Raw genomic sequence first — 27,883 nt, forward strand, 5'->3', positions numbered from 1 at the left:
GCCTGTAGGCCATCTGGATGTCCTCTTTGGAGAAGTGTCTGTTCATGTCTTCTGCCCATTTCTTCACTGGGTTATTTGTTTTGTGGGTGTGAAGTTTGGTGAGTTCCTTGTAGATTTTAGATACTAGCCCTTTATCTGATATGTCATTTGCAACTATCTTTTCCCATTCTGTCGGTTGCCTATTAATTTTCTTGATTGTTTCCTTTGCATTGCAGAAGCTTTTTATCTTGATGAAGTCCCAAGAGTTCAGTTTTGCTTTCATTTCCCTTGCCTTTGGGGATGTGTTGGGTAGGAGACTGCTGCGGTGGAGGTCTAGGAGGTTGTTTCCTACTTTCTCCTCGAGGGTTTTGATCGTTTCCTGTCTCACATTCAGGTCCTTCAGCCATTTTGAGTTAATTTTTGTGTATGGTGTAAGAAAGTGGTCTACTTTCATTCTTCTGCATGTTGCTGTCCAGTTCTCCCAGCACCACCTGCTAAAGAGGCAGTCTTTTTTCCATCACATACTCTTTCCTACTTTGTCAAAAATTAATTGGCCATACATTTGTGGGCCCAGTTCTGGGTTCTCTATTCTGAATCAATTTTTTAATCCAATAAAAATAAGTACTAGTGTATGCACAATCAATTTACAATAGAATTTGAGTAAAGACATCTGTTCAAAAAAAGTAAGGTCTGGGGGCACCTGGGTGGCTCAGTAGGTTGAGCGTCTGGCTTCAGCTCAGGTCATGATCTCGCAGTTCATGGGTTCGAGCCCTGCATCAGGCTCTGTGCTGACAGCTAGCTCAGAGCCTGGAGCCTGAAGTCTTTAAATTCTGTGTGTCCCTCTCTCTCTGACTCTTCCCTGCTCACACTGTCTCCCTTTCTCTTTCTCTCTCTCTCTCAAAAATAAACAAAACATTTTTATAAAATTTTAAAAAGGTCTAAACAAATAAAAAAGCCCAATGATTTCCAGTGAAACGTAATTTACCACATTAAGCTGATATAGATGAAAAAAATGACCATGTAAGTATTGGCCAAGATGTGGGGAAACGAGTGCAAACTGTATTGATGCAAATATAACTTGGCACAAACTTTCTAGTGAGCAATCTGGCAATACTGTTTAAAGTTTCATTTGCATCTATCTTTAAACCAGCAATTCTACACACTCACATAAAATATACACAATGACAATCTACATAGCAAGACTGTAATACCAAAAACTATAAACAAGCTTAATACTTATCTGTCAATGAGCAATTAAACTACAATGGGATGTACAACTTTGCAAAGATGAGGTACAGAGCTTATGCACTGACATGGGAAACATTATAAGATGTCAAAAGAAAAACAGATGTAACAGCTTATTGTCTGATCTTATGTTTATTTTTTTACATCAAAGGTGCCTGTGTATTAAGGGAGAAATGGGACTGGCAGGCAACAGAGGGAGTCCTCACTTTCTACTTTCAAGTATGCCACTGTTCTATCTTTTTACACTTAATATATATATTTAACCTTTGTACTAAAAAAATTATTTTACAAAGCCATACCAAAAGTAAGGAATGATTTATAGTGTAAAGGTCTTAGACTCTAATTGCTATTGTCCTTTCTAGTCTTTATAGGGACACCAAGGTTCTGTTAACAAGAAGATGCTCAAGGACCTGATGTAAAGCAGGCCATAAGTGTCATGTCTACAATTGCTAACTTTTACAAAGCAAGCCACTTTGGGATTGAAACAGTTCAAATGTGGTGTAGCCTGACCAACATTTGATATGGTCAGTCTTCATAACTTTAGTGATTCTAATAGCTGTGTAATGGTATCTCTGTGGTTTTAATTTGCATTTCCCTAAGGACTACTGATGTTGATCATTTTTTACACACTCTCTGTATTTATCCTATAATGAAGTGTCCACCTGAATATTTTATCCATTTTTAATTAGTTATTTTTCTTATTGTTTTATTTATAGTTATTTATATATTCTAAATATGTCATTAATCAGTTATATGTTTCACTAAGATTTTCTCCAGAATGTGGCATCTCTTTTCATTCTCTTACCAGTGTCTTTTGAAGAGCAAACTTTATTTTTAATAGAATCTAGTTTCTCAACTTATCCATTTACATATAATGCTCTTGGTGTTGTATCTAAGAAATCTCGAAGATTTTCTCCTAAGTTTTCTTCTAAAAGCTTTAGTTTTAGGTTGCACATTTAAGTCTCTGAGCCATTTTGAATTAATTTTCATATATGGTGTGAAGTACAGATTCAATTCCATTTTTCATAAATCTAAATCCAATGCTTAAGCAGTATTTGGGAAAAACACTTAGATTTTTTCCACTGTATTGCTTTTTATGGCTTTGTCTAAATCAATTATTTACATGTAAGAGGTTTTACTTCTGGACTATCTATTATGTTTCATTGATTTATTTGTCTATCTTTATGACAATGCTATTTTTTCTGCAGCTTTATAAGATGAGATGAGATGAAATTAACCTCAAAGTAACCAAGTATGGGGGCGCCTGGGTGGCTCAGTCAGTTAAGCATCCAACTTCGACTCAAGTCATGATCTCGTAGTTCATGAGTTTGAGCCCCACGTTGGGATCTGTGCTGACAACTCAGAGCCTGGAACCTCCTGAAGATTCTGTGTCCCTCTCTCTGCCCCTCACCTACTCACACTCTGTCAACGTCTGTCTCTCTCTCAAAAATAAACATTAAAAAGAAAATACAGAATCTGTGAATTATAAGAATCAACTGTGTCTCTCTACTTAGGTATCCTTCACTTTGTCTCAAGGTATTCTGTAATTCTCAATTTTCTTTAACATATTGTTAGATTTATCAATAAGCATTTCACATTTTTATATTGTTGTAAATGGTATTTTTTATCTGAACTTCTGATTTTTCCCTGCTACTTCACAGAAACACAACTGATTTTTGTATATTAATCTTGTATGTTCAACCTTAAATTTATTCAATTAGAATTAATAGTACTGTGAGATTTTTATATATACAGTGAAGTCATCTGAGAATAAAGATAGTTTTATTCCTTCCTTTCCCATGTGAATAATTTATGGTTTGTTTTTTTCTTCCACGATTGCACCAGCTAGAACTTCCAGGGCAATGTTGAGTAAGATAATAAAAGTAAACATCTCTCTAGTGTTCCTGATATTATAAAGTATTTAACCTTTTACCAATAAGTATAATGTCAGCAAATTAGGTTTGTCACAAATGTTCATTATCAGATTGAGGAATCCCACGTCTATTCTTAGTTTCCTAAAGCTTTTTTTTTTTTTTAATCAAGAAGGTTACTGGAGTAGTCAAGTGATTTTTCTGCATCTATTGAGATGATCATGATTTTTACTTTTTAGTTTGTAAATATGGTGATTTACCTTGATTTTTTGGAATGTTAAACCAAGTGGACATGACATTAATACACAGATGAATTTGATTTGCTGAAATTTGACTTAAATGTTTTGCAACTATGCTTCCAAGTAGTATTATTCTAAAGTTTCCTTATATTGTCTTTGGTTCTGGTTGCCCAGTAATGCTAGCATTGTAGGCTTTGGAAAATATTCCCTCCACTTCAAATTTTTTAGAAAAGTTGATATAGAATCGATATTATTTCTTCCTATAGTGTTTTGTACAATTCATCAGTAAAAACTAGCTGGACCTGGAGTTTAACTACAATTTCAATTTCTTTAAAACATAGAGGGCTATTCAGATTATCTATTATTTTCTTCCCCTTTGAGATTAAATTACTCTTATTTTTCTACTTTTTTAAGATAGAAGCTGTAGTCATTTGAGATTTTTCTTCTTTCCTAATATAGATGTTTAGAGCTATAGATTTGCCTCTGTTTTAGCAGCATCTTTTAAAATGTTTCTGGTCTCATTCAGTTTCAAATATTTACCAATTTCTTTTTTGATTTCTTCTAACAATGGATAACTTATAAGAAGCTATTTAATTTCCAAATATGTGAAAATTTTCCCACGGATCTTTCTATTAATGATTTCTAGTCTAGTTCCACTGTGGTCTGGAAAGATTCTTTATGAATTGAGTCTTTTTGAATTTCTTGAGACTTCTTTTATTGCCCAATCTTGGTAAATATAGTCTATCTTAGTAAATGTTCTGTGTAAACTTCTGAACAAATGTGTTTTCTGCTCTTCTTGAGTAGAGTGCTCTGCAAATCTAGTTAGGTCAAGTTGGTAGACAGTAGTATTCAACTCAACTGTATCTTTGGTAATTTTCTGAGCACTTATTAAATCAATTATTAAGAGGGGTTACTGAAACCTTTGGCTGTAAAAACTTTTTTTTTAAGTTTATTTTTGAAAGACAGAGCGTGAGCCGGGAGGGACAGAGAGAGAGGGAGACATAGAATCCAAAGCAGTCTCCAGGCTCTGAGCTGTCAGCACAGAGTCTGACATGGGGCTCGAACTTAAAAACTACAAGATCATGACCTGAGCCAAAGTTGGCCACTTAACCAACTGGGCCACTCAGACGCCCCCACTCTTGGTTACATTTCTGTTCATTTTGTTTTTCATGTTTTGAAGCTCAGCTTAAGTGCATAAATATTAAGCCTGTTATGTCCTGTTAATTAAATGACTCTATTATTATTATGAAGTGATCTTTCTCCCAGATAATACTGAAATCTCCTTTGTCTGAAATAAACTCATTCCAACTTTCTTTCAACTAGGTTAACAGGTTACAGCTTTTTCCACTTTTTTACTTTTAACCTATCTGTGCTTATAGGTAAAAGTGTTTCTTATAGACAAGTAAATGGTTGGATCTTACTTTTTATTCAATCTTGGCCTTTAAATTGGGGTGTTAAGAATATTTATATTTATACTTAATATGGTTATTCATTAGAACATACCTTGCTATTTATTTTATGCAGGATTTGTCCCAACTGATCTTTTTTCCCTTTTCATGTTATGACTTCTACGGGATTAATTTATGCATGATTAAATTCTACTTTTTGGGGCTTATTAGTTATGACTGTTTTCCTATTTTAGTGGCTGCTTTAGAGTTTACAATATAGATCTTTAACTTATCAACAGTCTACCTTTAAGTGATATTATACCACCCAATGTAGAGTATAAGAATCTCTTTATACTTTCCCTCAGCCTTTAAGCCATTACCTTGTATTTTAGTTTTAAGTATGTTATAAACCATATAATATCTTGTTAATATTTTTACTCTAAGCAAATATATTTTCAAGAGATTAAATAAGAATCAAATTGTAGGGGCTCCTTGGTGGCTCAGTCAGTTGAGTGTCTGATTCACGATTTTGGCTTAGGTCTTGATCCCAAGGTCATAGGATCAGGCCCCTCATCAGGCTCTGTGCTGACCATGAAGCCTGCTTGGGATTCTCATTCTCATTCTCACTCTCGTTTTCTCTCTCTCTCTCTCTCTCTCTCTCTCTCCTTCTGCCCCTCTTCCCTACTCGAATTTTCTCTCTTTAAAATAAAATCCTTAAAAAAAGAAACAAATTCCATGTTTACCCAAGTAGTTACCATCTCTTGTGGTTTTGTTTCTGTTTGTTTTTATTTTTATTCAACTGGTATCATTTTCCTGCTGTCTGAAGGACATACTTTAAAATCTTCATGAAGGAGGGGAGTTTTAGCAATGAATTTCTTCAGCTTCTGTGTTTGAAAATGAATTTTTTAACATCTTTGTTTCTGAAATATATTTTTGCCAGATATAGAATCCAAGGTTGATTTTTTTTCATTTTTCAATATTTTAAAGATATTATTCCACTATTTTCTTACTTACATTTTTTTCTGACAAGAAATCTAGTATCTTTATCTTTGTTCCTATGCACACAACTTGATCATGTCTGATTTTTACTCTGATTGCTTTTAAGATTTTTTTTCTTTATCATTTATATTTGGTAATTTGATTATGAGCCTTGATATAGTTTCCTTTATATTTCTTAAACTTGGAAGCTCACTGAAATTGTTTATGGTTTCATCTTAATAAAATTTGGAAAGTTCTGCTTTATGGTTTCATCTTAATAAATCCTATGGTTGGTGAGTTCAAGCCCCACGTTGGATTCTGTGCTGACAGCTCAGAACCTGGAGAGTGTGCTTCAGATTCTCTCTCTCCCACTCTCTTTGCCCCCCCCCCATCTCCGCTCACACTCTCTCAAAAATAAATAAACACTAAAAAATATTTTTAAAAACTTATTTGGAAAGTTTTTGACAACCATTTCTGGAAGTATATATACAAATAAATATATATGTATATATTTGGTTTTGAGGAGGGGTTGCAAACAGGGGAGGGGGCAAAGACATAGGGCAAGAAAGAATCTTAAAGAGGCTCCATGTCCAGCACAGAACCCAACATGGGACTTGAGCTCACAACTGTGAGATCATGACCTGAGCCCAAATCAAGAGTCAGACGCTTAACCAACTGAGCCACTCAGGCACCCCTTGAAATATATATTTATGTAACATACCTCCTTTAGGAAATCTAATTAATTACATATTTTATTGTCTGAAGGTATCCTACATTTTTTTCTCTGTATATTTCTACTTTTTTTCCCCTGTATATTATTATTGGATGTTTTCTATTGCTATATCTTCAAGTTCATTAATCTTTTTCCTGCAAGGTCTAATCTATGATTTATCTCATCCAGTGTACTTTTCATCTCAGATGAGTTTTCATCTTTAAAAGTTCTATATCAATCTTTTTGCATCTTATATATTTCTTTCTGAACATATGGAATAGAATCATAACAAAGAGTTTTAAAATCCTTTGCTAATTCTCCATCTGTATCAATTCTATGCCCCCATGATAGATTATGCTCATTCTGAGTCATGTTTTTAGGTTCCTGTGCGTATACGGGAATCTTTACCTACATGACAAGCACTTGTTCTGTGCTGGTATTTCCCATTTCTATAAATCTTCCTGAACTCTGTTCTGGGATGCAGTTAAGTAACTTGGAAATATTTTGTTCCTTTCAAGTCTTGCTATTTTATAATTTGCAAATCAGTTCCAGAGCAACAACATCTCAACCAGGGGAATGTGCCACGCTCCACAGCTCAGTTATCACTGCCTGTGCCAGATCCTGGCAAGTTTCTCAATGCAACAGACTGGGGCAATTACAAGGCTCACATCACTTGTTTCTCATCACTCAGAGATACCTGATCATCACTGCTTCGTGTGCAATGTCTTCAGAACTATTGTTTTATGCACTTAGTTTTATGGATCAGGGGGTTGTTTCATGATATGAAACATATGAGCCAACTATAAGCCAGATACAGGCAACTTTTATACTTTTAGTCTATCTTTATATTCAAAGTTTCTCAACACCATATATTTGAGTACTGCTTTCCTAACCAATCTGAATATCTGCTTTTTTACTAGATAATTTTAGATAATTTATATTTAACGTAATTATCAAAAAGATTTAAATATACTATTTTGCTATTTTTGTCTCATCTCGTTTATTTCTTCTTTCATCTTTACCTACTTTCTTGTGGACTGATTAGGTTTCCATATTCAATTCATCTCCCCTATTGTTTGTGGGTTATTTTTTTAAATTTTTATAGCAGTTGCTCTAAAATATATACAGCTTACCTTCAAATAAATATTATGACACTTCATGTATGGTATAAGGACCTAATAATACCATATTTCCCTTTCTCCTGCATCATTCTTTATGTTACCGACATCAATCAACTTCTAGGTATACTATAAGCCACCAATTCATTATTACCTTTGATTTAATCAACTGTCTTTTGAAAACTTTAAAAATGAAGAAATTACATTTACCCCACATTTTACTATTTCTTATACTCTTCATTCCTTTTCACAGATCCAAATTTCCACCTGTTAGTAATTTTCCTCTTGCCTAAATAATTTCCTTTAAGACTTCTTGCAGTGCAAACCTGCAGAAAATAAATTCTCTCAAATTGTTTCTCAAATCTTATACCTGGATAAGGGACTGATATCTAGAATATATAAAGAACTTTTACATCTCGACAACAAAAAACAAACCCCAATAAAAAATGGGGGATTCTTTTGGGTTTTCTACATATAGTACCCTGTCATCTGGTAATGACCATTTTACTTATTACTTTCCAATTTGGATGTTTTTTATTGCTTTTTCCTGCTAATTGCTGTAGGTAGGATTTCCAACACTATGTTGAATAAAAGTGGTGACAGTGGGTATCCTTGTCTTGTTCCTGATCTTAGAGGGAACGCTTGTAGCTGTTTAGCACTGAGTACAATGTTAACTATGGGTTTACCATACATGGCCTTTGTTATGATGAGGTACATTCCCTCTGTAGCCACTTTGTTGAGAGTTTTTATCATAATGCTGAAATTTGTCAAATGTTTTTCCTTATCTATAAGGATGATCATACAATTCTTTCCTTCATTTTGTTAATGTACTGTACCATAGAAATTTTGAATGAACCAGTTACTATTGAGATTGGTTAGTAATGGAAAACCTCTCAACAAGGAAAAGTCCAAAACCAGATAGTTTCCCTGGTGACTTCTACCAAAATTAAAAAAGATTTAACACCTATCCTTTTCAAACTCTTCCAAAAAATTGAAGAGGAGGGAATACTTCCAAACATCTTTTATGAGACCAGCATTACCCTGATACCAAACCAGACAAGGATACCACATAAAAGATTTTTTTAAATTCTAGGCCGATACCACTGATCATTGATGCAAATATTCTCAACAAAATATTATCAAGCTGAATACAATAATACATTGAGACATCATAAACCATGATCAAGTAGGATTTATTTGAGGGTTGCAAAGAATGGTTCAACATCCATACATGTATCAACCATATGTCTGTCTATGTCCTTACTTCTGAAGTAAGACTCTTCTAGGCTGCATACAGATGGGTCTTGCATTTTTTTCCTTTCAGCCATTGTGTCTTTGGTTGATTGGAGAGTTTAGGCCATTTACAATTAAAGCAATTATTGACAGGTATGTACTTCTTTCAATTTTGTTCACTGTTTACTGCTTGTTTCATAGTTCCTCTGTCCCTTTCTTCTTCTTCCTCTTCAATTGTGGTTTGATGTCTTTCCTTAGTGTTCTGTTCATATTCCTTCTCATTCTCATATCTACTAAGTATATAATGGTCTGCTTTGAGTTGATAGAAATTAAATTTGCATGTATTCCAAAACATATTTTCTCTCCCCACCCAGGTTTTATAGTTTTTGATGTCATGTTTTACATCATTTCATTCTTTAACTAATTATCATAGTTTTAGTTAATTTTACTATTTCTGTCTTTTGTTAAGCTTCATACTTGGTTTGTAACTGATTGATCCACTACCTTTACTATATATTTACCTTTTCCAGTGAGATTTTTACTTTCATAGATTTGCTTGTTATTAATGCCATCTCTTTTCAGTTTAGAGAAGTCCCTTTAACATTTTTTTGTAAGGCTAGTTTAATAGTGATGAACTTCTCTGGCTTTTGATTATTCTTAATCTCTCCTTCAATTCTGAATGATAACCTGGCCAAGTAGAGAATTTTTGGCTGGAAGTGTTTTCCATTCAGCACTTTGAACATGTCATGCCACTCTCTTCTAGCTTGCAAAGTCCTGCTGAAAACTCTGTGGATAGCCTTATGAGGTTTCCCTTTTACGTAATAAGTTGTTTTTCTCCAGCTCTTTTAAGATTCCCTCTCTTAATTATAATAATTTAAATTATAATGTATCTTGATGTGGATCTCTTTGGGTTCATTTTTTTTTGGAATTCTCTGATGAACCCATATGTAAGTTTCATTCCCCAGATTAAAAGTTTTCCACCATCATTTCTTCAGACAAGTTTTCTGCCTCTTTCTCTCTCTTTTCTTTCTAGGACCCATATAAAGTGAATGTTATTCCACTTGATAGAGTCCGAAAGATGCCTTAAGTTTTCATTTTCTAATTTTTTTTTTTTTTTTGCTTCTGTGTCTACATGAGTTCTATTGTTTTGCCATCCAGTTCAATGAGCCAATATTCAGCTCACCCAGTCTGTGTATTTTTCAGTTCACTTATTTTACTCTTCAGCTCTGTAACTTTTACTTGGACCCTTCTTACACTGTCTCTTTACAAAGGATCTCACCAGGTTCTATCTATTCTTCTCCCAAGTTCAGTTAGCATCTTTATGACCATTACTTTGAATTCTTTATCAGGTTGATTATCTCCATTTCATTAATGTCAATTTCTGATGTTTTTATCTTCTTCTTTCATTTGGTACATACTCTCTGTCTCCTCATTTTGCCTAACTCTTATTTGCTTCTATGTATCAGGTAAATCAACCACCTTTCCTGGTCTTGGAGTAGCCTTTGTACCTCAAAAGCATGATCCCCTCTTACTACCAGAGCTAGATTCCCTGTGTGGGCTATATGCACTATCTCCTGTGGTAGCACCGGGTCTCCAGCCCAGGGTGTATGAGGCTGGCACCTGGCTCAGCTGCATGTGGCTGTGTGGGGCTCTCACTTGGCTGCAACATGTGACTGTGCTGTGGGAACAGGCAGGGTTCTCAGCTGGGTGTGCCCAGCTCCAGAAATTTGAGAGATAGCTGCAAAATGGTTCCCACCAGCACCAACATCAGCCAGGCAGGATGAGGTCACAAATATGGCACCTACCAATGTCTCTGTCCTCAAAGAAAGTCCCTACAGTTTCCTGCCTGACAGATGATTTAAAATTACTAAGTGGGTCTTCTTCACAGATGTACTTCTCAAATGCATATTTTTGTGTGGGTCCTGGGATGAGTATGTGTGCTAATCCTTTAAGAGTGGGTTCTCCATTCCTAAAGTTCTATGGTTTCTCTGGCTATAATCCCAGTTGGTTTTCAAAGCCCACTATTTATGTGGTTTATCTGTTATGCAGGAAGCAAGGATTGGGGTGCCTGTTATGAAGCACTAACCTCTGGTTCCCCAGGGAAAAGTTTTGTATTTTTGAGTTTCCTCCTGATTATATATCACACCTGGAATAGTTTTCTTTGTTATGGGGGGGTTTTTTTACGCAAGATGATGTCTCTGGCTCCTCTCCCCATCCCAATACTGTCTTTTTTTGTCCTCTGTTGTAGAAACTCTATTCATCCAGTCTTTTTCAGAGGAAATTATACCATAGGTAGTTGTTTATCTGTTGTTGGAAGAGCGAGTTCAGGATCTTCCTACAGTACCATCTTGAACTCAACTCCTTAATTTTAAGTGAAATTGACTTACCATCAAATTAAATATTTTTAAATAACAAGTCAGTGGCATTCAGTACAGTCACAATTTTGTACAACTACCACCTCTAAATAGTTCCAAAACATTTTTATCATCCCAAAAAGAAACTCTATATCCATTAAGCAGCTACCCCCTATTTCCCCTACATTCAGGCCTTGGCAAATCTGAATTGTTTATATAGGTTTACTTATCAAGGATATTTCACATAAATGCAATCATATAATATGTGACCTTTGTGTCTCACTTAATTCACTCAGCAAAATGTTTCCAAGGTTCACCAGACTGTAGCACGTATCAGTACTTCGGGGTTTTTGGTTTGTTTTTTGTTTTTTTGTTTTATAGCTGAGTAAGTCAATGGTATGTATATATCAACAATTCTTTAATCATACTTCCATCTATAGGCACTTAGGCTGTTTCCATCATTTGGCTATTATAAATAGTATTACCACGAACATGTACGTACATACACAGGAATACCTGTCATCAGTTCTTTTGGGCATATACCTAGGGAAAAAATGGCTAGGTCATAAGCTAATTCTATGTTTAATATTTTAAAGAACTGCCAAATTGTTTTCCACAGAAGGTGAATCATTTTACACTCCCACTAGCAATGTACCCTTGTACATTGTTATACCAACACTTTGCAACCTTGTACTTGTTTTTGTTTTTTATTCTAGCCATCTTGGTGGACATGAATTGGGATGTCATTGTGGGTTTTCATTTGCATTTCCCCAATCACTAACAAGATTGAGTACTTCTTCATATCCATATTGGTAATTGGTATATCTTCTTTAAGTCCTTTTCCCATTTTTTAGTTGGGTTGTTTATAGTTTTGTTATTGAGTTATCAGGGTTTTAGTTCTTAAATTTAAGTCACTGATCCACTTAGAGTTAATATATTTTGATTTTTATTTTGAGAGAAGGGCTCAAAGTCACAAACCATGAGATCATGACCATGATCCAAACCAAGAGTAGGATGCTTAACCAAGTGAACCACCCAGGCATCACCGTCCCCCCAACCCTCGCAACAATTTGAAGTTAGTATTTTAATGTGGTGTGAGGTAGGGGGTCTAAATGTATTCTTTTGCATGTAGATATCAGGTTGTCCCAAAGCTATTTGTTAAAGAAATTTTTCTTTCTTGCATTGAGTGGTCATGGCACTCTTGTCAAAAATCATCTGTAGATAAAGATAGACAGAAAGATAGATAGATAGATAGATAGATAGTGGATAAACTTGATTTCTCTCCTCTCACTCCTATTCCATTGGTTTGTATGTCTATCCTTAGATCAGTACCACCTGCTTTGATTACTGCAGCTTTATATGTTTTAAAATGGGGAAGTATGAGTCTTCCAATTCTGTTCTTTTTTAAGAACAGAGATTTGGCTATTCAAACCCACCAGAATTTCTATGAATTTAAAAACCTACTTTTCCAGTTCTGCAAAAAGGTCACTAGAATTCTGATAGAGATCTCACTGAATCTGTACATTGTTTTGCATAGTATAGCCACCTCAACAATATTAAATCTTCCAATCTAAAAACACAGAATGTCTTTCCATTTATTTAGATCTTAATTTCTTTCAACAGTTTTATAGTTTTCAATATATAAATCTTTCAATTCCTTAAATTTTTGAACATTAGTAAATATAATCATTTTCTTCTTTTCCTTTCTGGATTGTGGTATACAGAAACACAATTTTACTTTGTGTTTGATCCTGTACCTACAATTTTTCTGAATTTGTCTATTAGTTATTGGGTTTTTGTCGATTCTTTGGGATTTTCTATATATGTTATCTGCAAATAGAAACAGTTTTACTTCTTCCTTCCCAATTTAAATGTCTTTTTTCTTGCCTAACTGCTGTGGATATAACTCCTACCACAATGCTGAACAACAGTGTGAAAATAGGCACCCCTGTCTTGTTTCTGATCACAGGAAAAAGTTTTGTCCTTCACCACTGAGTTTTATGCTAGTATGGGTTTTTCATGAATCCCTTTATCATACTGAAGAATTTCCCTTCTCTTTCTAGTTTTGAAGTATTTCTATTATAAACAGGTATTATATTTTGTCAGAAGCCTTCCATATTAACTGGTGATGTTTATTTTTTGCCCTTCATCCTACTAATGCAGGGTATTACATGGATTGATTTCCCTATGTTGAACTGCCCTTGCATTGCCACTTGGATAAATCCCCCTTGGTCGTGGTGTATAAACATTTAAATATACTCTTGGATTTAGTTTCTTAGTGATCTGTTGAGGAGTTTCACGTCTAAACTCATAAGGAATATTAATCTTCAGTTTTTTGTTTTGTTTCTCACAGCATCTGTCTGGCTTTGGTATCAGAGTAATGCTGGTCTCAGAGAGTTAGGAAGTATTCTCTGGCCTCTCATTTTTTTTTGGAAGAGTTTGAGAAGATCAGTGTTAATTCTTCTTTAAATGTTTGGTAGAAATCACCAATAATGCCATCTGGTCCTGGACTTTTCTCTGTTTGGGAGAGATCTGTTATTATTACTCTTACTAATTCAATCTATTTACTTGTTGTAGGTCATATTTTCTATTGCTTCCTAAGTCAGCTTCAGTAACCTGTGTTTCTAGGAATTTGTCCATTTCATGTAGAATATCCAATCTGTTGACATACAATTGTTCATAGTACTCTCTTATAACCTTTTTTATTCCTTTAAAGTCAGCAGCAATATCCCCACCTTCACTGCTGATTTTAGTTATGTGTGTCTTTGCTTTTCTCACCCCCTTTGTCAGTCTAGCTTAGGTAAAGATTTGTCCATTTTGTTGACCTTTTCAAAGAAAAGAGTTTGGGGGCACCTGGGTGGCTCAGCCGGTTAAGCCGCCAGCTTCGGCTCAGGTCAGATCTCACGTTCGTGGGTTCGAGCCCCATGTCAGTCTCTGTGCTGACAGCTAGCTCAGAGCCTGGAGCCTGCTTTCGGTTCTGTGTCTCCTTCTCCCTCTGCCCCTCCCCCTCTCATGCTCTATATCAAAAATAAATAAAACATTAAAAAAATTTAAAAAAATAAAAATAAAAATAAACCACTCATATTAAAAAAAAAAGAGTTTGGTTTTGCTGTTTCTCTATACTGTTTCCTATTCTCTAGTTCATGTCTCTCCATTTTATTATTTCCTTTCTTCAGCTCACTTTGGATTTAATTTGCTCCTCTGTTTCTATAGTTTCCTTAGTGAAAAATTAGATTTGTTTCAGTTCTTCTTTTTAAATATAGGTATTTACTGCTATAAATGTCCCTATGAGCACCATTTTTGCTGCATCTCATAAGTTATGGTATGCTGTGTTTCCATTTTCACTTGTTGGTAATAATTTTCTAAATTCCCCTGTGATTTCTTCTTTGACCTTCTGGTTATTTATGAGTGTGTTTAATTACTACATATTTTTGCGTTTTCCAGTATTCTTTGTTATTGATTTGTAGCTTTATTCCACTGTGACCAAAGAAGACACTTTTATGGTTTCAACGGTTTAAAATGTAGGCAGACTTTTTTGTGGCTTAATATATGGACTATCCCTGAAGAATGTCTCATGTGCACTTGAAAAACATGTGTATTCTGCTCTTACTGAGTGTTTTGTGTATGTCTTTTAGATCTAACTGGCTTACAGTGTTGTTCAAGTCCTCTATTTCCTTACTGATCTGTCTAGATGCTCCATTCCTTATTCAAGATGAGGTAAACATTGTACTTTTTGACTGAATGATGAAAACTATAAATTTTATATTGTTGGATTCTGAATTGTGTTGTATTCCTTTAGTGTTGGACTTTGTTCTGATGCACAGGTAAGTAACTTGGGATCACTTGAAGCCTTCTCAGTACTCTTCCCAGTGCCTCATGTATGAGAAGATCTTTAAACTCTAGATAATCTAGATACAAACCATTATCACGCCTGTAGGAGTTCTAGAAATTGTTTTCTTACTGCTTTCCAGTCATTCTTTTCCTGACTTTGAGTAAGTCTTGTCACGCATCTACAGATCAGGACTCGGCCAAAAACTCAAGAAGAATCCTCTGGAGATCTCCAGAATGGGTTCATGCTAGAGTGCACTTTTTTACCTACCTATATACTTACCTCTCTCCCCCTAAATCTCTTCTTTCTGGCACTCTGCCCTGCAATTCTAATCATCTTGGCCTTCCAAAACTTTTATCTTTGTTTCCTAATCTCAATGAAAGTGAAGTCTGTTTTGGTTCCTTCTCCTTGCACTGTAGCCCATATAAACAACCTCTTGGCTCTACTGTAAACCAGTGTAAAGAAGAGCTTACCTCATTTGTTTGCATTCTCTCAGGGATCATGCTCTGATGCCACCTATCATCCACTGTCTAAAAATCATTGTTTACATATCTACATGTTTTCAAGTTGTTTAAGGAGATAGACTATATTCCTGCTGCTTAACAAATTACCCCCAACTTAGCATCTTAACAAACAAGCATTTATTTTTTTTCACACAGTTTCTGAGGTTTGGCAATCAAGACGCAGCTTAGCTGGGTGGCTGTGGCTCAGGATATCTCATGAGGTGGCAGTCAAGATGCCAGTGGGCCAGTAGTTTATGGCTGGAAACTTGACAAGGGCTGGAAGATTTGCTTCTAACAAGACTCAGTCATACACTGTTGGCTAGAGACCTCAGTTCCTTGTCAGCTGTTCGCAGGAGGCCTCAATTTCTCACCACATGGGCCTCTCCATAGAGCTATTCACAACATGGCAGCTAACTATTCTGAATGAGCAAGGGAAGGAAGGAGGGCAGGGGGAGGGCAGCACAGAGGGAGAGAGAAGAGGCAAAAGCCACAATGTCTTTTATAACCTACCCTTGGAAATGATCCATTCTTCCCACCATATTCTATTGGCCACACAATGTGTGAGAGGATTATAGAATGATATAAATACTAGGAGGCAGGGATCATTGGGCCCATCTTGGAAGCTGGCCACACAGAGGAAACATCTTGTTATGTCAACATGACAGAAAGCCAAAGTCCTTCTTACAAATTTAACCTCCTTATATTATTTTTTTAATCCTCTAACTATAGACTGCATCCTACTGCTTCAAGAGAGATGGGCAGATTGTAGATCCTTCTCCATAACCAGACTTGAGGGAAAAAAAAATTAAGAGTAAGTATAAACAGCTTTTAAGAGAAAAGGATAGAGTTCTTGATGCCTAAGGCAAGAAAGAGAAGAGCACTTATAGCAGACCTGGGCATGAGAATCTTCCAAGCACTTTCCATTCTCCCAAACAACTACTCTACTCTAATGACCAATCTCAATGTCTGCTTTCTTTCTCATCAATCTCCAGAGCCAGACAGCAAGAGCAACAGCAATATTAGTAGCAGTAGCTATAGTACCAGGGCCAATGCTAAGCATACTGCCTTCATCAGTTTAATTACTCCTCACAACAAACCTGTGAGATAGGTTATCATTATCCCTTAAACTCTAGGTCTTGGTTTCTTGATTATCCTACGGTGGCTTTACAGTTTGCAGTGTATCTTGGTACAACTTTTTTCCTCCTATATTACACATGGCTCCCCCCCCACTCTTCTGGCACTGAAATACTGTGTTGTCCCACCTGACCTCTCATTCTACTTGAGTCAGGCCTCAGAGATTCCTCTAGCTCCTATGTTCCGAACATCTACCAGCAAAACTCTTCCAAAGAAACCACCAGACTAGTGAGACTTCTGTTAATACCCTGCTGCTGGACTCCCCCAGGACTACGGCTGTCTAATACAGACTTCCCCTTGAATCCAGTAGAACACATGCCCTGTCAAGTCTGCCTCACCAGTTAATCCCAAAAACCTTGCTTTACTTAGGCACTCACTTAAAAATATTATTTCATAGCACACGTGCCTTCTTAATTTATATTTGCTACAGCTTCCCTTGGGGTTCATAATTAATCATCAGAGAGAAAAATCCAAAATATACCAAACTCCTACTTAGTACAGTACCTGGAAACCTATGTTCCTACTAGTTATTTGTTGAATAATGAATGAAAAATATAAAGTAATGATTATAAATACTAGCTCAGAAAATCTTGAAGGAGTTATAATCCAAATAATTTTATTCACAAATAAAAAGGAAGAGATACTGGTGGACACATATAAACAATTCACAAAAGACAGAACACAAAAGAACAACAAACAGAAGCAAATCATAGAAATGCAAATTAAAATATCCCTTTTTGTCAGACAGATTGGCAAACATTGAAAATCTGTCAAGAAAGTAAGAAAACAGGCCATCTAATAGTTATAATTTTGTATTTGGGGTATTTATGCATCAAGTATCTTTAAAATTTGCATACCCATTTGACCAGTATTTCCATTTCTAATAATTAATGACAAGAAAATAATGGACAAAGGAACATAGTTCTTTGTAAAAAGATTAGGAAAAAAAAAATCACTGTGGCACTAACTATAATACAAAACTCTGTCCAACGATAAGAGTTTGATTAAACAAATTTAGTACTTCCAAACTATGAACTATTGTCACTTTAGACTATTATATTATCCCAGTTTTTAAAATAACATATATTCACATAAAAACAAACCTGCATAGGAAAAAATTCTAGAAGTGTACACCCCAAAATGTTTAGCAGTGATTATCTCTGTAAGATAGTGGAATTATTTGTGACTTTTTTTGCTTTTTGTTTATCTCTATTAATTTTTCTACGTGGGTTGTACATGGATAACACACATTCTTAAGAGGCAAAAGTAAAACTGAAGAGCACAATTTAAAGGCAGGAGTGCCATTACTGTAACAGAGCACAGGACATTCCCGTGATCCCTAAAAATGTTAGGCAGAATTAATATCAAATAAAATATTAAATATCTGAACTCAACAGACTTGTTCTTAATTAGTTCTAGGAACACACATGGAAAAATGTGTTAGTACTACTGAGGCATCTTAAGACAACAAACAAAATGACCTCTCAAATAAAAATTTGGTACGAATCTGAAAGACAGTGTTGAAAATCACTCAGTAAAATCCTCAACTGCCTCAAGGTTAAGTGTCAGCTTCAAACGCGTTTTCATGCTTTTTCACAGTTATCTTGAGACCTCACACTCTAATGGGAAAGCAGTCACCACGAAAAAGATAAAACATAAATCACCCAGAAGTTTGTTTGGCTAAAGAAAAAGTTTTCTCTATTAACTTCCATTCCAAATCAGATTAATTTTTCCCCACAGACTTGGAATATTTGGGGGGATGAAACTTAAGTTGATAACAAAGAGTCCTGAGGTAAGTCTAAACATACGTGTCTGTTACCAGGACGGCACATATATCTCCAGGCGCTGTGGACGATTCCAGCCAAAGCTCACGAACTGCTTGTGGCCTTGCAGAGTGCTGCCTAGAATTGTCTATGATGCCTGGTTTAATACAACCAGTCACACCAACAGTAACTCCTCAGTAGGACTAATCCATAATTTTCAATGATGCTGACTAGCATAAAAACAATGTTGATTTCCTCCTGTCTGTGGTAGAATCTGAAAGAAATTATTCTTCTAATTGTACCCATATAATAGCAGGTATCCATACACTTAGCATCAACCCAAATCTACAATGTAGTTTGCGAGTCATGTCACCTAAAGCTCCATCCCATGAGATTAGACTCCAACTATGAAGGCACAGAAAGCACTAAACACGATACAGTGTTAAGATTCTTTTAAATTTATATTAGTATCACCTCTGATGAAAGGAGTATTTGTTGCAAGAGAAAATTTTCTAATACAAAGTCAGAGAACAACTTTGCATGAGAAAGAAATTGTATGTTAATGGCATTTTTCTAAAGTAAGCAAGGAATACTAAAAGTGACAATACACTTATGCGGTTATTGTTACAAAGAATGGAGATCTCCTTGCTTTGGTGACAACCACAGCACCATCCATGCACTCATCCAGCAAATAAAGAAAAAACATATCCAACCAAAACTATTCTAGGACCTGGGGATACAAGAATAAACCAGCAGTCACTACCTTCACGTAGCATATGGTCTCCAACAAGGAACAAAGATGTTAAGCAAACAATTGGATATCTGACTAGAACTGCAAATGTTAGAACATCATTAAATAAAAGGGCAGGGTGATATGAGAGCAAATACTAGGCTTCAGAGTCAAGGGAGCCAACCACAGCGGACAGAAAGAGAGGCCCAGGCAGAGGCAATCTATGCAAAGCTCCTGCAACTGGAACGACCATCTCAACTAATCCAGGAACTCAATCAGGTGTATCGAAGCACTGAGACTGTTTCTTGGGCCCATGTTAATTCTGAGATGCATAAAGATACCCAAGTCAAGAGATCAGGTTGGTAACAGCTATATGAGTGCGGAGCTCAGAAGAGAAATCTAGGCTAAGTATCTCACTGGCTGAGAGATGGTATGTAATGCACAACTGGAGGCTATTACTAAAGCTGAGCTGGACAGGGCAGGGGTGGGCATGTATTACTTCATTAAATCCCACACACACACACACACACACACACACACACACACACACACACAATTTGTTACTTCTTGCGATCAAATTAATTATTTCTCTCTTGACCTACAAATCTGGAATAAAAAAAGTACTTTCTAATATTATACTTACAATACAGTGCCCTATTTGTTCATAATGAATAAGATGAAATATATAAAGTCCTTGGAGAAATGCCAAGCCCTAAGAAAAATATTTCTTCCAGTGAGTCTAAGACATTATAGGCTAAACTTTATTTAACAAAGCACTTCCTTCTAACCTTTTCAGTGCCCCAAAAAGGAACTTTTTTTTTAACACACTGATATAACTACTTCACAAGATTTGTCACCAGAAATGCTTTCAGTCTACAAAACTGCCACCTACTGAAGCTAGATCACAATTATAAGCAGTCTGAACTCACCAAGTCTTAGAGGAATGGAACATCAAAAAGAACAGACACATCTGCTCTGCACACTCAAAAGTTAGCAACTTTCAGAACTATCACTATAATCCTTAAACAACCTGCCCTACAAAGTGTCCGATGATAAATATATAGTATGTAATTGCTCTATAAAGTGAGTCAGGTTATGGTTACAGAAAAGCTAGGTTAAAATGTTCCACAATTTATGGTCCAAGCACCATATAAGTAGGACATGCCTTAACACAAACTCACCTGATTTATTTGAAGCATGTTAAAACAATATTGACCAAAGTGCTGTATCCCTCACGGCTCCAAAAACTGGAAAATGAAAATGAAGAAATAAAGTTCAACTTAGTTGGCAATCTCAATGATTAGCACTTTAAACACATGTCCTTGATCAAAATCAAATATAAAATGGAGTAGATCTAGATCAACATAGAACTTTCTATGATGATAAACATGTTTTACATATCTGCAGTGTCTAATCCAGTAGCCACTAGCCACACATGGCTACTGAGTTCTTGAAACATGCCTAATGCAACAAGAAGGTAAATTTTTAATTTTTAAAAAATTTTCTTTAACATTAATTTAAATTTAAATAACCATATGTGACTAGTGGGGGACAGTGCAGATATAGGCTGAAAGATGACCCTTCTGATTCTAAGACAACTCCAGCAAATGTGAAGCTATTGAAAACAATCTGAAATTTTCAGATTAAAATTTAATATACACTCTCCTTGCTCTAATAAGGTTTTCTTTTTTTTTTAATGTTTTATTTATTTTTGATATAGAGAGAGACAGAGCATGAGAGGGGGAGGGGCAGAGGGAGAAGGAGACACAGAACCGAAAGCAGGCTCCAGGCTCTGAGCTAGCTGTCAGCACAAGCCTGACGCGGGGCTCGAACCCACGGACGTGAGATCTGACCTGAGCCGAAGCCGGAGGCTCAACCGACTGAGCCACCCAGGCGCCCCTCTAATAAGGTTTTCAATAGCTTTGTTTTCAAACTCTAGAAGATAAACTAAGCCTAAAGAAGACACAACACTTACTCTCCTAGTAAGATAACCTAGCTGGATTTTTTTTCTGTTTGTGGTTTTGTTTATCATCACTATAAAAACAGCATGCACAATAAAAATTTTACATAAAATTTTCAGGAAAAAAAATCACTGTCCTGACCTATCCCATTGTCCCATTTGGATTTGCTTCATTCTGGGTCCGACCTCCCCACCATAATTATATTTCTTTGCATGTGGCAAATCTCTTCTACACTTAATTTAAAAATAGATACCAAAGAAGAGGAGAAAACCTAAATCTATAAACAAATAAACCATGGGATCTTACAGTGTAAAAAGTTTACATGAAAAATAAATTATGGGGGCTCCTGGCTGGCTCAGTCAGTAGAACATGAGATTTCTGATCTAGGGGTTGTGAGTTCAAGCTCCACACTGGGCACAGAGCCTAATAAAAATAAAATAAAATAAATAAATTATGTATAGACACTACCCTTCAAAAAAATTTATCTAAAAAGCAACAATGCAGTCTTGATATAGAGCAAAAGAACTAAATCCAATCACTTGGGTAAGAATCTTCTATGCTGTGAAACTTTACCATTAAATTTTCCCTCAGAAGCAAAGGTTCTTGATTTATACACACAACACACACACACACAATACACTGTATACATATACATACACATAGATTCTAATATATACACACTCATATGTACACCATGTGTGTGTATAAATATGGCTGCCATTTTCCGAAGATGACAAACTGAAGTCAATTCAAAATGAATTTGAAAGTTTTCAATATACATATCTAATAATAGTGACCTCAGCATCTGTAAAGATTTTTATATTTTCAAAAAAAACCATATACTGTAGAAACAGCACAATGGCTGAGGACCAATGAATTTGAATATTATCCCAAGCTCTTCTGGAGATTGCCTTTTGAGCCTTGGCAAACTATTTTGTGTGTCTTTTGAGTTCTTTTTCTTTCTTTCTTTTTTAAATATGTAAAAAGTAAATAAACTAAAGTCACTGTGGTAGCAGTCTCTAGCAAAGAGGATCCAACAGAAATGAGATCCCACTCACAAGACTGGGTTACAAAAAGATCACAACTTCCATCTTGGATGTTATCTGCTCTTATTCTCTCACCTGTTTGCTCTGAAGCAAACGAGCTGCCACACTGTGGGCTGCCCTTTGGACAGGCCCAGATGGCAAAGAACCACGAGAGGCCCCTGGCCAACAACTCAGAAAAAAACAGAGGCCTTCAGTCCAGCACCTTCCAAGCAACTGAATCTTGCCAAGACCTACATGAATGAGCTTGGAAGCAGATCTTCCCCCAGTCAAACTCTCAGATGAGACCCCAGCTCCAGTGATAGCTTACCTGCAACCTCGAAAGGGCCTTGGGCCACAAGTACCAGGTAGGTGGCACCCAGATTTTTAACCCACAGAAACTGAGTAATAAATGTTTGTTGTTGTTGTTTTTAATTTTTTTATGTTTTTTAATTTATTTTTGAGAGACAGAGAGAGATAGTGCAAGCAGGGGAGGGTCAGAGAGAGAGGGAGATACAGAATCTGAAGCAGGCTCCAGGCTCTGAGCTGTCAGCACAGAGCCTGATGTGGGTCTCGAACTCACGAACCCATGAGATCATGACTTGAACTGAAGCTGGCTGAGCCACCCAGGTGCCCCAAATGTTTGTTGTTTTAAGCTCTTGCTCCCTGGGGTAATTTGTTATGCAACAATAAATAAGACAATCCCAGTCAACTCTAAAATTCTATACTCCTATGGTATTAATTAACATACCTAGGTAAACCAAAAAATTTAATTCTCTGTTTAACATGAGTAAATGAGTTACATTAGAACTTGAAAATGATAAATTATGAAACTTAAGACATTTACATTTTATTCAAAAAAAGAAATCACTAAAATGCTGCAGTAGTCAAATGGTATTAAAATACACTAGGTATAACTAAAAATACAGACCCAACCAATTTTCATTTTTTTAACTGAAAATAATTCATTTCGAAGTTAAAATGTGAATAAGTCACTAAAAGCATCTCAGTGATTTAGTGTCCCTTACTTTCTAGAATTCAACACTCAATTTGAAAAGTCCTATTTTGTTTTCATCTAATATAAGCCTCTAAAAGTTACAAATGCTTATCTATAGGTCTGTCTTTCTTCAATATTAGAGTTTGTTATTTTTTTATTCTAATTACAGGATAGTTAACATACAGGGTTAGTTTCCGATGTACAATATATATATAAATAATTCAACAATTCTATACAGTACTCAGTACTTACCAAGATAAGTATACTCTTAATCTCCTCCAACTATTTCACCCATCCCCCCCTCCACCTCGCCTCTGGGAACCAACAGTTTGTTCTCTATAGTTAATAACGGTCTGTTTTTTGGTTTGTCTCTTTTTTTTTTCCTTCTTTTGTTCATTTGTTTTGTTTCTTAAATTCCACATCCAATTGAAATCATATGGTATTTGTCTTTCTGTGACTGGCTTATTTCACCTAGCATTATATTTTCTAGATCCATCCATGTTGTTGCAAATGGCATGATTGCATTTTTTTATGGATGAATAATATTTCATTGTGTAAATATATCCCATCTCCTTTATCCATTCATCTATCAATGGACACTTATTGTTGCCATAATTCAGCTATTGTAAATAATGCTGCACTAAATATAGGGGTGCTCTTCAATATTAGAGTTTGTAACTAGTGGGCTGATTCCAAGAAGTGGGCACAGTAAGATATAAGGTTATTTTTTAAACTTCTAATCTTCGGATACAAAAGACTGTTGTAAGAAAAAACAAAGTTGCTTAAAATTGGCCATAAAATTTTAAGTATTCTGTAAGCCTCTCCTGCACAATTATAAAGATGTATATAAATTAAAAGATGAAACTAATATGTCTATAACAGCACTCCATGAGGGAACTGAAGAATATTCTGAACTTATTCTTGTTTTACCAAGTTATGAAAATATTATAAAATATAAATATATATATATGTTATAATTCACAACCATACTATGGACAATTCAGAATGCCCACAGGGACACATCTTTAACACTCCATTCCTTCTTTACAGACATGCCTGCTCTACTGTCCTACATTTAAAACAACTTGATAAAATATCAGTAAAATGCAGAGCAGTTTTATACTCCCTATGATTTCTTAAAATCCACTTCTCCATCCACTATCAAAAAAGTTTCCAGCTGCAGTTCATTCCAATTACACCTAAGTACTTTTAGAGAAACCTATTCACATGTCCCAAAAATGCCCTACAGTATTATCCAGTCAGGCACATTAGGACGTGCAGTTCCAAATTCCAAGCTACTAAATGAAAACAGGAAGAGTAATTTCTGGAGACAGGACACTACTGCCTGCAGAAGAGCTGCTGCTCATGAAGAACTGGAAGGCCAATGTGTGTGTGAAATGTACTGCTGATAAACTTGCTGCTTTTATTGTTAGATTTTACCCATGTGAGAAATTGAAAGCTGTACAAAATCAAATCTAAAATCTCCAACAATTAATTATTGCGCCATAAAATAACATTATTAACTTCTCTAGAAATTGTTTTATTGCACCATCCCACAAATGATAGGCAATCCTCACTTAAATGTCTTGTTGGACAATAAGAAAAGCAAAAACAATTACTAGACCATGCATAGGCTCCAAACTACCATCAGTTCAAAGAGTATCAGCTCAAAGCTTCTTACTCCAAAAAAATTCATGGGGTCCTTAGAAAGCATTAAAAAATGTTTTTTTTAACTTTCAGTTCTTTTTAAAAGTAGGCACCCAAAAACACTTTTAAGAAAAAGCCTGTGAAGGATTCTAAGTATATAGAAAACTCACCACCAACCAAGAAAAAAACTAACATTTAACAAACACTGATGTTTTATACCACTTGCTATATTTAGCCATTTTTATATTAACTTATTTAATCCTCATCACCTTGGGACGTAGGGGTTATCGCCACTTTTCTAGAAGTTGTTACATCCCCATAGTCCACCGCTAGGATTAAAACCTACTATGGTCTGGTTTGAAGTCCTAATCTCTTTATTATACATTAATAAATACATAAATAAACAACCTCTTAAAATTTTTCCTGTCACAAAGGTCTTGATCTCTGAGACAACATAAGGGCAAGGTTCTTTTAAAACTTGGGTGATTTATTTAAAATCAAATAATTATACACATATAAACTATAATTATTATGGATTCTAGACACTCATCTAATATTTTCTTGAGTACCTAAAAGAGGCACTAATATATCTACACATAATTTGATCATACTGTGCATGTCTCCAATTATTCAGTCTGATATTAACACAATTCAATTTTACAGTATCTAGGTTTTTCTCTTTATTATGAGAAAATTTATTTCTATTATATTATTATTATATTATTTATAATCTTTATATTACACATAAATTATCAGATACCCAGAACTCAAAGTGAACAAAAGGAGGAATAGTAAAGAGGTTAGCTACAAAGAAAAAATCCTAACGTATAGGCCCATTATATCTTCCAGAACCTGATCCTAAAACAGTTAAAACCACTCAGCTTTTCTGTATTGTTTACACACTGAAAAGTCAGATCATTTTAGATATTTTTGATATTCTTGGTTGAAAACCAAACCAAGCCACTCTTTCCTAGAACTTCATCCAGGCAAGCCAAGTAAGCTAAAATATAAAATGTATATGGTTTTCCATGCTGATGAGGAATGAGAGTCATGATGTAACTTGTCCTCAAATGATTCAGGAAAAAAAATATTATGTACATATGACAGACCCAGATCTAGTGATAAGTGAATAAAATGGTAACAGGTGAATCTGAGTAAAGGTTATATGAGTATTCTTTGTATTATTCTTGCTACTTTTCTATAAGCTTGAAATTATTTCCAAATAAAAAGTTAAAACTTAAAACTTACATGGTATTCCATCTTTAGTTAACAATACATATTCTGATTATACAGCAACATTTTTACAAATACAAAATGTATTTCTGAGGAAAAATTCAGTAATTTGTTAGGAAATATGCACCATATCCTACCAACTAACGATCGCTTACAAATAAATTTCAAACTATACTGCTATGTAATGACATGTGGCAATGGTGACTTGAGTTGAAATCATAGCAGGAAAAAAAAAAGCAGCATGCACACCCCATAGTTTGGTATAAATGCCTCGCAAATTTAATACAGGCCTGTTGCAAAATGCAGCAAATCTACCATTCAAGTGATATAGGAGATCTTTGGTTTGCAGTAAAATACAGACAAACTGAAAAATGAAAACACTTGCCATATTACAAAACAACTGAGATACAGGATGCCTGGGTTTTGATTGTTTTATTAACTATTTTTTTTTCCACTGCAGCTCAATTCACAACAGTATATTTAAATCATCTTTAGAAAGGAATAGGTAAGAAATGCCCTCCTGGAGAAATGTTGCAATCATTTCTCCTACAAGGTGACTATTATCCTGCCTGCCCATCACAATTTTGAATTCAAGGGTTCACCCCGGTTTCTTAAAATGTAAGGATGTATTAGAAGTAATGCTCGGCAAAAGTTCACCAAAATCGTGAAATCAAAATATTAAAAATAGGGGTTTTCCGCTAACAGTGAAATCCCTTTAAAGGATCATCTCTACCGTTTCTGCCGGAACCGCCCACTTCAAAATGCTTTAGTACATTCCCTTAATTGAACGGTCCATCTCTACCCTAGGAGTTCGTAACCTTTTGGGGTGTGGGGAGCGGTGAGGTCACGCTGCGTATGTATGGACCCTTTCCAAAGAAAATTATTCACAAAGGCAAAATTCTGCACATATTTCCAGGGACTTCCAGAACCCCGAGGCCATTATCCCCGCCCCCCTCCCTAAGAATCCCAGTTCAGCGTCTCCTGGATCGCCTCTGCAGAACACCCCCCTCATCACAATCCCGGCTCTCCCCGGGAGGGACCGGAGGCTCGGCCCTCACACAGAGGATTCTGTAACTGATCTTGGTCTCCCCGCCCAATTCCCTTCACCTCGGCAAGGTCACTAACTGCCAACTACCCCTTTAAGCCGAGCCTTCACGGTAGTAGTTCTTACGAGCCACAGCAGAACTTGCCCGTCATAGGATTTATTTTGTCCCCTCGGCCCCACCTACCTACCCCATTTCGGCGCGTTACGTCTTCACCACTGGCCCATTATACAGAAATAGCCACCAGCACCACCCCAAGGCGCGCCCCGGCCCGCCGCTCCACCCGCGCCCCCAGGGCCATTCCCAGCAGACCCTCCGAGGGCCTAGCTCCATCTCTCCTCCCCTCCCCTCCCCTCCGCAGGGACCCACCCTCCGGCCCTCCCCCTCCCTCCCTCCCACACCGCCGCTTCACCCACCGTCCTCTCTTTGGGCACTTCCCACCCGGACCCCCAAGACCCCATCTTTCAGGGCCCACCGTCGGGCGCCTGCCTCCCCCACCCCCAACCCCGGCACTCCATTCAGGCCGGCCTCCTCGCCTTCCTCCCGGCTCCTCCCCTCCGGACACCTGTGTCGTCCCACCCCTCAACACACGCGCCCCCCCCAATTCATTCGCCTCGTCCCCGGCTCCTCCGCACCCCCACGGTCCTCTTCCCCTCCCCCCTCCCGCCTGGAGAAATCCCGAGGAGGGAGGGAAGGCGGGGGAGGGGAGGCCGCGTAGGGGCCGCTCTTCTCGGGGTTCGCCTGGCGCGGAGGACCTGCAAGGCTCCTCAGCGCCCTCTGTCTCCTCAGCCAGCGGGGCGGAAGTCTGGGCCTCCCGGACGCCCCCAACGAGGGTATTTACCTTCTTGCCAGGAACACTTTGCAGACGTCTCCAACATTGGCAAGCACTACAGAGAACTGACCC

The 27,883-nt window shown here is 36.5% G+C and overlaps 1 protein-coding gene across 5 annotated transcripts in view; it reads right to left on the reverse strand.

Moving 5' to 3' along the window:
* The window catches only part of STAU2 (staufen double-stranded RNA binding protein 2), a 294,518-nt gene that overhangs the window by 266,094 nt on the left and 541 nt on the right, over positions 1-27,883 (reverse strand). Inside the window, exons 1-2 of one of the 5 annotated variants that reach the window (XM_029923406.1) lie at positions 27,821-27,883; positions 20,258-20,323 (exon numbers count right to left, since the gene is read on the reverse strand). The exons of 1 other annotated variant lie outside the window; for it this stretch is intronic. In XM_029923406.1, coding sequence (XP_029779266.1) covers positions 20,258-20,275 — 18 coding nt within the window. In that variant the 5' untranslated portion in view covers positions 20,276-20,323; positions 27,821-27,883. The remainder of the gene's footprint in view (positions 1-20,257; positions 20,324-27,820) is intronic. 3 more of the 5 variants (XM_029923403.1, XM_029923407.1, XM_029923408.1) reach the window with 3 other exon arrangements.

Source organism: Suricata suricatta, chromosome 15, assembly GCF_006229205.1.
Source record: "Suricata suricatta isolate VVHF042 chromosome 15, meerkat_22Aug2017_6uvM2_HiC, whole genome shotgun sequence".
In the NCBI taxonomy this organism is placed as follows: Eukaryota; Metazoa; Chordata; class Mammalia; order Carnivora; family Herpestidae; genus Suricata; species Suricata suricatta.